The 14,367-nt window shown below is 52.0% G+C and overlaps 1 protein-coding gene across 1 annotated transcript in view; it reads left to right on the top strand.

Moving 5' to 3' along the window:
* Positions 1 to 8,187: 8,187 nt before the first annotated feature.
* Positions 8,188 to 14,367, top strand: part of FOXK1 (forkhead box K1) — a 60,128-nt gene continuing 53,948 nt past the window's right edge. Inside the window, exon 1 of the mRNA XM_061207810.1 lies at positions 8,188 to 8,708. Within this exon, the coding sequence (XP_061063793.1) occupies positions 8,188 to 8,708 (521 nt within the window). The remainder of the gene's footprint in view (positions 8,709 to 14,367) is intronic.

The following is a 14,367-nucleotide window of genomic DNA, read 5'->3' as shown; positions in this document are numbered from 1 at the left end:
GCTGCGTGACGCCTTCCAGGGCCGGCCCCGCCTGCTGCCTGCCCTCCTTTGGCCCAGGCCTGGGCACAGAACCTCCCTAAACCCGTCAGCCGCTTTCTCCTGGGAATTCCAATCTCCTATGGAATGATGCAAGAAAGGGGAAAGCTTGGAGCTGGTTAATCCCAGCGCGGGCATCCTGGGAGACCAGCCTTGGGGTTTTTGCAGCTAAATCCCCAGGGCTGCTCTGACTCCAGCCCTTTCTGAAAGCTGGATCTCGGCTTTCTCCAGTTCTGTGATCAACCTAGCATCATGCCAACACATTCCCTTTTTGTTGAAGTTGGCCAGAGTTGGTTTCCGTGGCAGAAAACCGAAGCACCCAGCGGCGGAGACAGCAAAGCTCACCAAGTGGTCGATGGGCTCTTTTAAATCTCTCCACCTCCCTGGGCTGATCCAGCCACAAACACAGACCCTTTGGACATTAAAACTCCCACAAAGTGCTCTGATAACCAAAGAGGAAGGAATACACATGATACAAAGACACCAGATTGATAATGATCAGCCCGAGCTCTGCTAAAACACAAATTCAGAGCAGCGTCCTAATTGAGACAGAAACATCTATTGGGACAAAAAAGTTACATTGGTCTATAACAGTCCCGTCTGATAGAAGTATAATACGAGCCACAAATGTGAGGCACAGAGGTAATTTTTTATTTTCTAGTAACTGCATTAACATGGTAAAAAGAAACAGGTGAAATTAATCTGGGTAGTACATTTTATTTAACTCAGTATATCCAAAAAATTATCATTTCAAACTATAACCAATATAAATATATAAAATACTATTAATAACATTTTGCCTTTTTTTTTTTTAATTAGGTCTTTGAAATCGGTGTGTAGTGTGTTTTCATGGACAGCACATCTCACTTTGGCTGAGTCGCGTTTCCAGGGCTCAAGAGCTATAAATTATACAGCGGCTATAAATTATCCCTCTGGGGTTTCTGCGTGTGTTCTGGATCATGAAGCCTTAGAAGGGCCATCACTTCTGCCCAGCTGCGTCCTCAGGATTGTAGCAAAGGCTACCGCCGAGGGCACAACCCCAGTGGTTCATCAGTCAGGGGCTGGTTTTGTCTGCAGTGGGGACCCTCCACTGGGATGACACCACTGACTGGGCACTCGGAGGGCCTGACTTCAGGCCGCTGATTTAAAAACCTGGCGTGACCTGTTCACCGGGTACGAAGGTGATTTATGCAGCCCATCGGATGTCTCTCCAGAAGAACGGGCCCCTGAGCGCTTAGAGAATTGAGCCTGTCTGTTTGTGGTGGAAATAACGGCACAAAAACCTTCGCGGAGAAGCAGAAACAGAGCCGCTGAATTACTGCTTGGAATGACCTCTGTTTCCATTCCTGCACGCACGGAGCTTACATTGGTCCATAACACACCACTCCCAGCCACGCAAGAAAAAAGCTAAATGAGCTGAAGAATCAAAACTTGTCTTAGATCTGCCAGAGCAGTGAGGTCACAGGGCAAACCGCCGCCCTAGGTTGTTGGGACAGACAGACGAATGCAGAGTCACGATGCACGAAGCTGGAGAACAGGAAACGGTGGGGGGACCCAGGGCTGGGTGGACAGATCACACACTCCTGGGGGCCCTGACACTGCCGTGAGTTTTACCACCCGAAGCCCTGCCAGGTTTTCACAGTAAAGATCAGAAAGAAAAAAATCCCCTTGAGCTTCCTTCCATCAGGGGAGGAGAACAGGCATCGTGCGTTCTTTCTGTTCTCTGTAAGGCTTGCCTGGCTGAGTAGCTTCTGGGGGCTTCTGCGGAGCTGGCCCTCCGGCTAAGAGTCTTGCTTTCCTTATTTCCAAGTCTATTTTTACAAAACACTCTGCATTTGTTGAGGTCACAGGAGTGACTCTCTCAGTGTCCCCCAACAGCCCTAAGCCCATTTCACAGCAGAGGAAACTGAAGCCCAGAGGCCAAGTAACTTGTTCGAGGGCTCAGAGCTGGTTAACAGTGGGGCTGGTGCCCCTCCCCCAGCACCTTCGTTCCGCTTTGTCTTGACGTGGCGAATCCTCCAGGCTCAGGCGAACTTCTGGAAGACGCAGCCCTGCCAGCATCTCACGAGAGACCCCGAGCCAGGACCACCCCGCTGGGTCACCCCCAAATTCCTGACGCACAGACACTGTGAGATGGTACACGTTGATTGGTTTCAGCTGCTAGGTTTTGGAACCGTTTGCTGTTACACAGCCATGGATGAGTAACACACAACATCTTTTTTTCCTGAGCGCCAACACCCGAGTGTTCTGTCAAGAGTAGTTTTCACCCCGGCTTTGTTTGAACAAGTTTCCTGTGGTGTCGCAGTCAGACATGTCTTTTCCTGAATTAGCGTTTAAGAAATATGATCGGTTCTAAATGACAGGGTGGCCAGGGGCGGCTGTAAAAGAAAAACAAGCCAGCCTGTTCCAAGTGAGGACAGAGGACACAGGGACCATCTCTCTCAGGTTTTGGGGGCCTCAAATGGGTGAGGAAGTTTCTTGGAGGATTATTCTGTCTGTCTGTCTCTATCTTCTGTAGCGATACAAAAATGCAGTCCTTCCCAGTAGTGGTCAGAGGCCCATCACTGTGTGATGTAATGCCCCAGGGACTCAGTGAACAGACAGGAAGCAGCATTGGGGATGCAGGGAGGATCCGAGAAGGATACAGAAGCAGCAGGAAGTGACATTCAGCAGACAGGAAGAGGAAGGGGACGCTGAAAACACAGAGAATGGTCTGGGCTCCTCAGTCATTTGCCAGATGCACGTCGGGCTTCAGGCCCTCGAAGCTGTGAGTGTGGACCCGCCGCTTTCAGATGCTGAGGCTTCTCAGCCCATCTGCCCACCTTCAGACCCAGCCAGGACTAGGTGGAGGGGTTTCCACCGGGCCCCTGTCCTGTGATGGGGAACAGGCCAAGCGAGGACCCCTTCGGCTCAAGGCAGGAGGGTGACCCCATCGGCGCTTTTTGCGGAGGTCTTGTTGTACAGCTCTGCCTGGAGCATGTTGGTGTGATTCCCTGACTTTGGAGGATGAAGGGAGGAGAGGGCAGAGGCAGCCCAGCCACACCCCGTCCCCAGAGCAGCACGGTCCAGAACTTTCTGCAGTTATGGGAACTTTCTTCATCTGCACTGTTCAGTACAGCAGCCATTAGCCACGTGGGTCTCCAGATCCAGCTCTTGAAATGTGGCTCGTGCCACGTTTCACAAGGAAGGGTTTCATTTTATTTCATTTTCATTAGAGTATAAGTGTAGATAGCCAGATGTGACTAGCGGCTTCTGAATTGGACGACATGGCTCTTAATCCTTGTTTTGGGTCTATAATCACAAACTCTCTAGAGATGTATATATATATATATATATTTTTTTTTTTTTAAATTAAATGTACATAGAGTAAAAGGTACATGGAGTAAAATTCACTTTTTTTGTGCACAGTTCTGCTACTTTCGATAAATACATGGAGTCATATAATCACCACCACAATCATCACCTCCCACCCAGGATTCCCACGTGTCATTTTGTAGTTAGCCTCTCCCCAGACCTCCAGCCCCTGGAATCACTCATCTGTTTCTGTCTCTATAGTTTTGCTTTTTCCAGAGTGTCCTACAAATGAAAACATACAGGATGCACTTGGGGTCCTCCGTGTTGTTCTATGTACGCGTCCTTCGCTCCTTTTTAGTGCACCATGATGTTATGTCGTACGGTTGTGCCTGTTTGTTTTCCACTCCCCAAGTGAGGTGCATTTGGATTGTCGGGTTGTCGAGTTTGGGGTCTTTAGGAAAAAAGCCACTACAGATAATCATGTACAAGTTTTTGTGTCCACACAAGTTTTCATTTCACTTGGATAAATAGCTAGTGATGGGATTGCAGGTCATTCGGTAAGGTAGTTGAACTGTATAAGAAACTGCCAGACTTTTCCAAAGTGGCAGTACCGTCTTGAATTTTGCGAGCCATGTGGGAGAACTCCAGACCTTCTCATCATTTTTAACAGATATCCCAGCGTGGTTTTTAACCTGCTCCCTAACAATGAATGATGTTGAGCATTTTTTCCTGGGCTTGTTTTTCACGCCTATATCTTTAGTGAAGGATCTGTTCATGTGTTTTTATTTTTTTTAATACTTTATTTTAATTATCTGTTTTTGTTTTTGTTTTTGTTTTGGCTGTGTTGGGTCTTTGTTGCTGCACACGGGCTTTCTCTAGTTGCGGCGAGCGGGGGCTACTCTTCGTTTTGGTGCGCGGGCTTCTCATTGCGGTTGCTTCTCTTGCTGTGGAGCACGGGCTCTAGGTGCGCAGGCTTCAGTAGTTGTGGCTCGAGGGCTCTAGAGCGCAGGCTCAGTAGTTGTGGCGCACGGGTTTAGTTGCTCCGCGGCATGTGGGATCTTCCTGCACCAGGGCTCGAACCCGTGTCCCCTGCATTGGCAGGCGGATTCCTAACCACTGTGCCACCAGGGAAGTCCCACGTGTGTTTGTTTTTAATGGATTGTTTCTCCAGATATTTCATGGCCTCTTTTTAACATGGCCTTCATCATCACCCCCCAATACAGTGTGTTTTTCTTGTAAACGGTTTAGTGTCTTGTAGTTAATTCTGTTCCTTTTTGTTCCTGCGACCAGCTCCAGAGGCTTCCATCAGGGTAAGAGCCTGGGTGTCGTGGGCTCCCAGCAGTTGACTGGGTTCTCCCTCGCAAATTTTTTCTTTTTCCTTTTTTTTTTAAAAATAAATTTATTTTTATTTATTTATTTTTGGCTGCACTGGGTCTTCGTTGCTGTGTGCGGGCTTTCTCTAGTTGTGGCGAGCGGGGGTTGCTCAGCAGTTGTGGCGCAGGGGCCCAGCTGCTCCGCGGCATGTGGGATCCTCCTGGACCAGGGCTCAAACCCGTGTCCCCCGCATTGGCAGGCGGATTCCCAACCACTGCGGCACCAGGGAAGTCCCTCTTTTTCCTTTTTTGAGCGAATGCATTGTGAAGCAGCTTAAGCAGGCCCTCTAGACCCGGAGAGAGTGTGAGAAGAATTCACTTTCTCCGATTCTGGTTCTATAATGGCTTTTTATTGCTCCTTTTCTGTCCCTCTCTGTTGAAGCTGTCAGTGTATCGAAGGCTTGCTGTTTAAGAGGAAAGGAATTGCAAGGTTCAGTGGGCGTCTAGGATTGCAGGGTCATCGTGAGTCAGCCCTGGGAGCTCCTGCCATTGTCACGTACAGGTTCTTGCTGGTCAGGAAAAGAACTGTCCAGGTCTGTCAGTCTGCGCAGAAGTCTTCACGTTTAATATCGTCAAGCCTGAGGGCCGTGGAAGCACATATATCCCTCTTGTTCTCAAACAGACCTGTCATTAACAAGAGAGAAGTCACCCCAGATGAGCCAGAGGAAAGAACTTTGGAGGTTTTATGTAAATCTCTCTCTTTAAAGAAAAAATTGTGGTAAAAGACACGTAACACAAAATTTACGATCTTAACTATTTTAAGTGTACAGTTCGGTAGCGTCAAGTACATTCACGTTATTGTGCAGCCATCACCACCGTCATCTCCAAACCTTTTTCATCTTGCAAAACGGAAGCCCTGTCCCCATTAAACACTCACTCCCCATTCATTCCCGTCCCTCTGGGAGGTAACCACCCTTCTACTTTTTGTCTCTATGAACTTGACTCCCCTAGGGACCCCACATAAGCGGAATCATACAGGATCTCTCTTTTCGTGACCAGTTGATTTCACTTAGCCCCATGTCTCCAGGGTTCATCCACGTAGCAGGTGTCAGAATTTCCTTTGTTTTTTGGGTTTTTTAAAAATTTATTTATTTTTATTTATTTATGGCTGTGTTGGGTCTTTGTTTCTGTGCGAGGGCTTTCTCTAGTTGTGGCAAGCGGGGGCCACTCTTCATCGCGGTGCGCGGGCCTCTCGCTATCGCGGCCTCTCTTGTTGCAGAGCACAGGCTCCAGACGCGCAGGCTCAGTAATTGTGGCTCACGGGCTCAGTTGCTCCGCGGCATGTGGGATCTTCCCAGACCAGGGCTCGAACCCGTGTCCCCCGCACTGGCAGGCAGACTCTCAACCACTGCGCCACCAGGGAAGCCCAATTTTCTTTGTTTTTAAGGCTGAATAATGTCTCATCGGACATGTCGGTGGACCCTTGGCTTGTTTCCATCTTTTGGATATTGTGAATAACGCTGCTATGAACGTGAGTGTACAAATGTCATTTCAAGACTCTGCTTTCGGGACTTCTCTGGTGGCGCAGTGGTTAGGAATCAGCCTGCCAGTGCGGGGGACACGGGTTCGAGCCCTGGTCTGGGAAGATCCCACATGCCGCGGAGCAACTAAGCCCATGCACCACAACTACTGAGCCTGCGTGCTGCAACTACTGAAGCCCGTGCGCCTAGAGCCCATGCTCCGCAACAAGAGAAGCCACCGCAATGCGAAGCCCATGCATGGAAACGAAGAGTAGCCCCTGCTCGCTGCAACTGGAGAAAGCCCGCGTGCAGCAATGAAAACCCAACGCAGCCAAAAATAAATAAACAAATTTATTTAAAAACAAATAAATGAGGACCCTGCTTTCAATTCTCGTGGGTATAGACCGAAAAGCAGAATTGCTGAATCAGATGATCGTATGTTTTCCACCAAACTGCTTTCTAGAGGGGCTGCAGCATTCTCCATTCCCGCCAGCAATGTGTCTGTAAACGTCTTTGTCTGAGATAAACATTGCTTGACTCCCTCAACTTCTCTCCATCTCCCTAATTCAGCCCCTGGCCTGGTCTACGAGTTTCCTAGCTGGCCTCCTATGGTCACACAGACCCCTTTCGGATTCAGGCTCTGCCCGACAGCCAGTGATCCTAATTCCAATATGTGGGTCTACATGTTGCCCTTCTGCTTACAGCCCCTCAGTGGTTCCTATTGCTTTGGGGATCAGACCCAAATTACATGACTGATGTTGTTCAGCTGATGTGGTCACTCTCTCTTTTCCACCTGTAAATCCTGGGAAGGCACCATGCTCCGTTCCTTAGCACATGCTGTTCCTTGGCTGGAATGCCATCCCCGGACTCCAACCCCCTCTCCTAATCATCCCTGGACTTCAGTTCAAGTGTCACTCCTTAGGGAAGAGATCCCTGACCCCGTTTTTGTCTTCCTCCACCTTCAAGTAGGTTCTTTCATTACAGCTTCTTGTAAAAATGTTTTACTTGCCCCCCAAGGACTAATTCTGTTTGCACCTATATATTCAATCATGTGACAGTTGGGCTAATATTTGTTGCAGCCCCAGGCTGGACAGTGGGTACGCAGACAAGCTTCCCACCCTAGGGGGGCCACAGTCCCTACACATGTCACTGGGCAACAATGCCTCACGGGACTTGAGACAGCTGTAATTTTGTATGTATTTATTAGAATGTTACTTGATTCCTGTCCGCATCTCCCAGTACACCGTAAGCTCTACCAGGGAGGGTCTGTTTTCTCCCGCTCAATAATTATTAAATGATGGCAGTGTGCAGACACTGCCACCTTTTTGCAGGGGGCCCTGGCTGAATTAGGAATGCATGAAGCACTGCGGGATCTGAAGGATGCCGAAGGTGGCCAATTCCGCGTTTTCACAGAAGACCCCTCTGCAGGCGTCTGCCTTCCCCCATGAGACTGTAAGAGGTGTAAAGGGCCGGCGGCGACTGCACCGGGCCCTAGGCTGGGTCCCAGGATACTTGTCTAGATACTTGTTGAGTGAATGTATGACTCCAAAAAGGAACACAGGGCATCAGGGAACGCAAGCATCTTTAGGCAAACTTCAGTTACAGCTCGAAACCCCTTAAATTTGGTGCTTAAGTATCGCACTTTCGGGTTGGCGGATGGAGCCACTAGGGCCCCGGAGACTGCTGACGTCAGCTGTCCCTTCTCCAGTGAGTGACCCAGGATCAAAACTTTCCAGGGAGACTTTTTCGGGGGTTCCCCGCCCCAGTCCCGGGACAGAGGAAGGGACAGCCCACGGCCGGGGACGGTGGGCGAGGCGCTACCCAGGGGCGGGCGAGGCGGGCCGGGCGCGGACACCGTCCCCCACCCCGCCCCGCGCGCCCCCGCGAGCCCCGGCGGGCGGGGCGCGCGGCCCGCAGGCTCCGCTCCGCCGCGATCCGGTCCGGGATCCCGCGCCCGCCGCGCCCCGCGGAGCCCCGCCCCCTGCGCCGCGCCGCCGCCGGAGGCCGCTTGGAGCTGTGCGAACATGGCCGAAGTCGGCGAGGACAGCGGGGCCCGCGCCCTGCTGGCGCTGCGCTCGGCGCCCTGCAGCCCCGTGCTGTGCGCCGCCGCCGCCGCCGCCTTCCCCACCGCTGCCGTCCCCGCGCCCGGGCCCGCCGCGCCGTCGCCGCCGCCGCCCGCCCAGCCCCCGCCCCCTCCGCCGCCGCCGCCGGGCTCGATCGCCGGGGGCGCGGGGGGCGCGGCGGGCGAGGCCCTGGTGGCCGCGGCGGCCGCCTCGGTGCGCCGGAGCCCCGGGCCCGCGCTGGCGCGCCTGGAGGGCCGCGAGTTCGAGTTTCTCATGCGGCAGCCCAGCGTCACCATCGGCCGCAACTCGTCGCAGGGCTCGGTGGACCTGAGCATGGGCCTGTCTAGCTTCATCTCACGGCGCCACCTGCAGCTCAGCTTCCAGGAGCCGCACTTCTACCTGCGCTGCCTCGGCAAGAACGGCGTCTTCGTGGACGGGGCCTTCCAGCGTCGCGGCGCGCCCGCCCTGCAGCTGCCCAAACAGTGAGTGCCGCGGCCCCCGCCCGGCCCGGGCCCCGGGTCACCCCCGCCCCCGCCCCGCCCCCCGCCGGGCCTGGGCCCGAGATCAACCCGACCCCCGGGGACGGCCCCGGGAGCCCCGAGGACCGGGCCCCGAGGATCGCCCTTGCCCCTCCCCCCACCTGGGCTTGGGGTCGCCCCCATCCCCGCCCGGCCTGGTTACGGAGTCGCCTCCTGACCCCTGCCCGCCTTGGGCCGGGAGCCACCCCAATCCCCGCCCGGCCTGGGCCCCGAGGGTCGCCCTTGCCACTCCCCGAGCTGGACACCAGGGTCGCCCTCTCCCCGCCACCCTGTTTGGACCCGGGTCGCCGCCAAACGCACTCCCGAGGAGAAGGGTTGGCGTCAGGCGGTGTCGCTCCGGGAGGTGCGGGGTCCCCGGGGGCAACGCCAGTGCCCCCGGAAGGCCCAAGCCCCCGGCCATAGGGGCCAGCTGTGAACTTGGGCCGGGAGGGGACGGCCGGAGAGTGGGCTGGGGTCGGGACAGGAAGTGCCCTCTCCTCAGTGGACCTGAGGACGCAGGTCAGGGGTCGCCAGCGCTGGGGGCGTTCACCGCACAGTTGGGGCTCCTGGGCAGGAGGGGAAGAGGCCGGGCGGGGAGGCAGGGCAAGGAGAGGGGGACCCGGCGCACTTGGGGACAGGCCGCGGATGCCCCACGGTGCTTTAGCAACATCCTCGTGTTCCCGGGCTCTTCCGGTTCCCGGGGCAGCTGCTCTGCCCCAGGAGATCCTTGCTTTCCGGAGATCTTTTGATCAGGAGAAAGCCTGTTTGGTTACTCATGAGGTCTTTAGGCACTTTCTTTTTCTGTGTAGTAGTTGCTTCTAGCTCCTCAGCAGTGTTTATATTTCTCCAGCGTGCTTGTGTTCCAGAGTTGTCTCTGACTAATTACTCTCGCTTTTATACGCACCCTGGGTCCAGGGAGTTTGTGCCGGGGTGATTGCCTGTTTCTGTAACCATCTCCCCTTTCGAGAGCATTGGCACGTTTGGTTGTAAGTATTGTACTGAATACTTTTCAACATCAACGATGACTCACTGGTGCTCGGGGCGTGAGGGGGGGGGGCGTATACAGACTTTGTTTTCCAAACGTGGAAGGGGTGTGTGTGTTGCTGTAAAGTCAGGACTTGGTGAATGACAGAGTTGTTTTATCCCATGGCTACTGTTACTCTGTTCTGCCTTTTCTGTGACCTACACACTCTCTCCATTTCTGGGCCCTTAAATGCATTCTGGGGCCAGTCCCTCACGGTGAGAAAGTGACAGGTAAACAGCGCCTTCCCCTCCCTGCCCGGTGGCTCTTAGAGGCCCGTTCTGCTCAGGTCTCTTTTTATAATTCAGGTTCTGTAAGGGCGTCCATCCAGCAACCTTGTTTTCAGAGTTCCCTGCCTAGCTGTTGAGCGGGTGCAGCCCCGAAGAGGCCCCAGCTTACCGAGTCTCGAATGCAGTAGTGTTTTCTCTAACTCAAGGGTAGGACATTTCAGCCCGAGGAGTCCTCAGATCACGTGCGAGTACCGAGTCCGTTGTGTATGAAACGTGGGTGGTGTTCACGCTGCCTTCCTAGCCCATGTAGCCAGCAGCCCAGATTGTCCCCTGCCCTCTGGCTGGGGCTTTGCCCACGGTGCGCGTCTGGCTGGGTTCAAGTTCAGCGGTGCTCTGACCAACAGCCGCGCAGGCGGTGATGGAGAATTTACAGGAACAGGACAGACGTGCTGGCAGAGAAACAGCACGTGGATGTCCGTGTCTGCCCTCCCGGCAGAGGGCAGTTCGCTTCTGAAACCGTCAAAGCCCGTGGACAAACATGTTAGCAGTCTGAGTGGTTTTATGTTCTTTCTGTTTGAGAAAACTTTACCTGTAGGTGGTAGCATCTGTAGGACAGGCTGTTGGAAGCTGCTTTTTAGAATTAGATCAGGGTGCTTTGGCCCACCACGTGGAGAGTAATCAAGAAATGCTAATGAATTCAGAGGAAGGAAGTTGGATGTGTACGTTCTTGTCACCTCGAAATGGGAAATTCAGTGCTGACTTTCAAAGAACGGCAGCAGTTATTGTCTGTTTCCTCTCAGGCGTTGGTGCACAGTTTTGCCAGGAGTGTTTGAAGTTGTGAATTTCTCCACCATAAATTCAGACTTCTTATCCGTGTTGGAATTTTGTTGTCTGCGTTTTGTGGCTACAGCTGCCTGAGACTTGGAGCTCTTCCTTGTGTTGTGGCGTCTCACCCTTTCCTGCCCTGTGACGCCGCATCCCCCCCTCCAACGCCCCCAGGACACAGCTCCCCGGCCAGGCCGTCCCTCCCTTTCCAGCCCCCTCTCAGGGAAGCACGAGGTGGAGAGGAGCCCCAGAGTACACCGACACTTGTGACTACAAGTAAGTTTTTTCAAAACTAAAATGAAATAATATTGAAATTACTGGTAGAGAAAAAATTTCGCGTGACGCAACTTAGAGCTGACCTTGATCCATGAGTGTGGGTGCAGAGGGAGGTGCAGCGGGTCCCGGTGTAGCCCCTCCTGTGCGATTCTCTGGCCCTCGTTCCCCAGGGCTGGGCTGGGCACTTTTTATCTTTAAGTGGAGACACAGCACAGGAGCTGGCTGGCAGTAGGTGTGCACAGAGGAGTTAGGTTTGTTGAATGAAAAATCCATGAGTGAATATGCAGCTTCCCCGGGGGAGAAGCAGTGTCACCAACTTAGTGGGTTTCCGAAGTGGGCTGTCAGCAGGCCTTCCTGGGTCTGTGGGGGGGGACATGGTTCGTGTGTGTGACTGTAGGTCTTGATACCAGCAGATTTGGAGTTTGAATTAGATGTAATCTGTGAACTACAGGAAAAAGACCCATGCACAGCCTTGTACCTGCTCTTCCTTTCTTTCTTCCAACCTTCTTTCCTGATACTGTTGTAAAATAAGCATGGACTATATGAATAATTACAGTAAAAACTAGACTTCTGTTTGTGGTGGTTTCTGTGAGTGGTAAGACGTATGGGATTCTTTTCTTCTTTTTACTTTTCTTTGTGTCCCAAATTTTCTGGGAAGAGCATGGCTCTTTTTTTTCTTTTCAACACTTCTTATTACAGAAAGTTTCAAGCATAAAAACAGAGGAGTGAGTTCCACCTGCCCATCACCCAGCCTCTACAGCTACCATGTTGTGGCCAAGCTTGTTTCATCTTCGTCCCCCCCCCCACCTCCCCGACCCCCAGGTATTTGGAAGAAAATCACAAATGTCCTATCACTCCATCTGTAAATATTTCAGTAAAAGGTAAAGATTCCCTTTTTAAAACCTAACCACAATGTCCTTATCACACCTAGAAAATTAATAACAATTTCTTGCTATCATCAAACTTCCAATGAGTGTGGATTTCTCTTACCATCTCATGAATTTTTTTTTTTTTTTCTTTTCTTGCAGTGTGTTTGTTTAATCAGGAACCAAATCAGGTCCAGACACTATGATTGGTTGGCGTATCTCTTACATCTCTTTCAATCTATAGGCTTCATCTCACTCTTTTTTTTTCTTTTCTCAATGAAGAAACAGGGTCATTTGTCCCGTACACTTTCCCACGGTCTCTTTTTTAAAGATTGGATTCCCGTGGTGTCCATTTACTGCGTCCTCTCCCCTGTCGTTCCTGTAAATTGGTTGTCGGACGTGGAGATTTGATCAGACTCGGGTTCGATGTGTTTTGCTGGAACTGCCGCACAGGCAGTGGTGCGTCGGTCTGTCAGGAAGCAGGCCCGTCTGTTTGTCCCCGTGGCAGCTTTTGATGGGCACTGCCTGCGTCCGTAAATCTATTATCACCTGCACTCTTGTCACTCATTTTGGCTGCCAGTACACGTACCTCACCATGCTGACGCATTCTGCCCCCTGAAAGGCACGTTTTGAGCGGCAGACGTTACGGATCGCGGCCTCCGCACGCGCACTGTGATAAGAGGTAATTAAGTGTAACCACCAAGGCATTTTACTACATAAATAATTGTTTAGGCCCCATGAAAACATACAGGACGTAGTTTCTCGTTGCTGTTCCAACTGGTCACGTGAAGAACGTCGAATTTGTAACTAACCATCTGACAGTAGTTCTCAGATGGAGATTATATTGAAATTCACTGGAAAACGCCCCAGACTTAGTGAGGACAGCAGGTGTCTGCCGAACGCCTCAGGGCCCAGCGTCCCCAGAAACAGCAGCAGCGTTCCTTTTCTCCCCCACCCTCCTCACTGTGCCTCCCCAGTCTGCTGGGAGCTACGGGGTCCTTCCTTGACCCAATGCCTCCTTCCTGGGTGGTTGGTCCAGGAGTGGATCTGCGTGCTGAGCCGGGGGTGCACTTGGGGCAAGAGAGGGCATCAGATCAGTCTGTTGCCAGTGGCTGAAGATGTAGAGACTGAGATTGTGCCAGCTGTGTTTCCACGTGGAGAGGAGAGCGGTGATCAGGGGGCAGTGACATGTGTGGGCCTGCTCGGAGCTGGGAGGGCCACGGAGCCAGCCGGTCATTCAGGCCTGACCCGGCAGGACCGGCGGGAGGGTGGCCCAGGGACTGGCGAGGAAGAGATTCAGCTGAAAGATCTTCTGATGGAAGAACGTGCTGATCTGGTGACGGGGTAGAAGAGACGGTTTGCTTCTGGAAGCTGGAGGGTTGATAACCACGCAGAATGAAGCTGGGGGGTCAGGGGTGCGGGGAACGTGCCGTGGAGGGAACGGAGCGTTAGACTTAGGCCGCCTCTGGATGGTGTGGTCAAAACACGAAATGCGGCATTTTCTCTAAATAAAAGCTGTCTTCTGCTTTTCTTGCTAGTTGGCGGTTATTGTGTGTCATGTGTATTTGTTCAAAGTTAGACTGTGTCTTGTTAAAGACTTCCTTTAAAAAGGTTTATATTTCACCAAGGAAGGCATACAGATGGCCAGGAGGCACTTGAAAAGGTGCTCAACATCACTAATTATTAGAGGAATGCAAGTCAAAACTACAGTGAGGTATATCACCTCAGACGGTCAGAATGGTCATTATCAAAAAATCTACAAACAATAAATGCTGGAAGGGGTGTGGTGAAAAGAGAACCCTCCTGCACTGCTGGTGGGAATGTAAATTGATATAGCCACTGTGGAGAACAGTATGGAGGTTCCTTAAAAAACTAAAAATAGAACTACCATACGACCCAGCAATCCCACTACTGGCCATATACCCTGAGAAAACCATAACTCAAAAAGAGTCATGTACCACAGTGTTCGTTGCTGCACTATTTACAATAGCCAGGACATGGAAGCAACCTAAGTGTCCATCGACAGATGAATGGGTAAAGAAGATGTGGCGCATATATACAATGGAATATTACTCAACCATAAAAAGAAATGAAATTGAGTTATTTGTAGTCAGGTGGATGGACCTAGAGTCTGTCATACACAGAGAAGTAAGTCAGAAAGAGAAAAACAAATACTGTATGCTAACTCATATATATGGAATCTAAAAAAAAAAAAAAATGGTACTGATGAACCTAGTTGCAGGGTAGGAATAAAGAGGTCGATATAGAGAACAGACTTGAGGACACTGAGTGGGAGGGCGAAGCTGGGGTGAACTGAGAGTAGCGTCGACATACATACACTACTGAATGTAAAATAGTTGGCTGGTGGGAAGCAGCCGCATAGCACAGGGAGATCAGCTCAGTGC

This window comes from Eubalaena glacialis, chromosome 13 (genome assembly GCF_028564815.1).
Source record: "Eubalaena glacialis isolate mEubGla1 chromosome 13, mEubGla1.1.hap2.+ XY, whole genome shotgun sequence".
Classification (NCBI taxonomy): domain Eukaryota; kingdom Metazoa; phylum Chordata; class Mammalia; order Artiodactyla; family Balaenidae; genus Eubalaena; species Eubalaena glacialis.
This window is presented reverse-complemented; position numbering and strand designations above follow the sequence as displayed.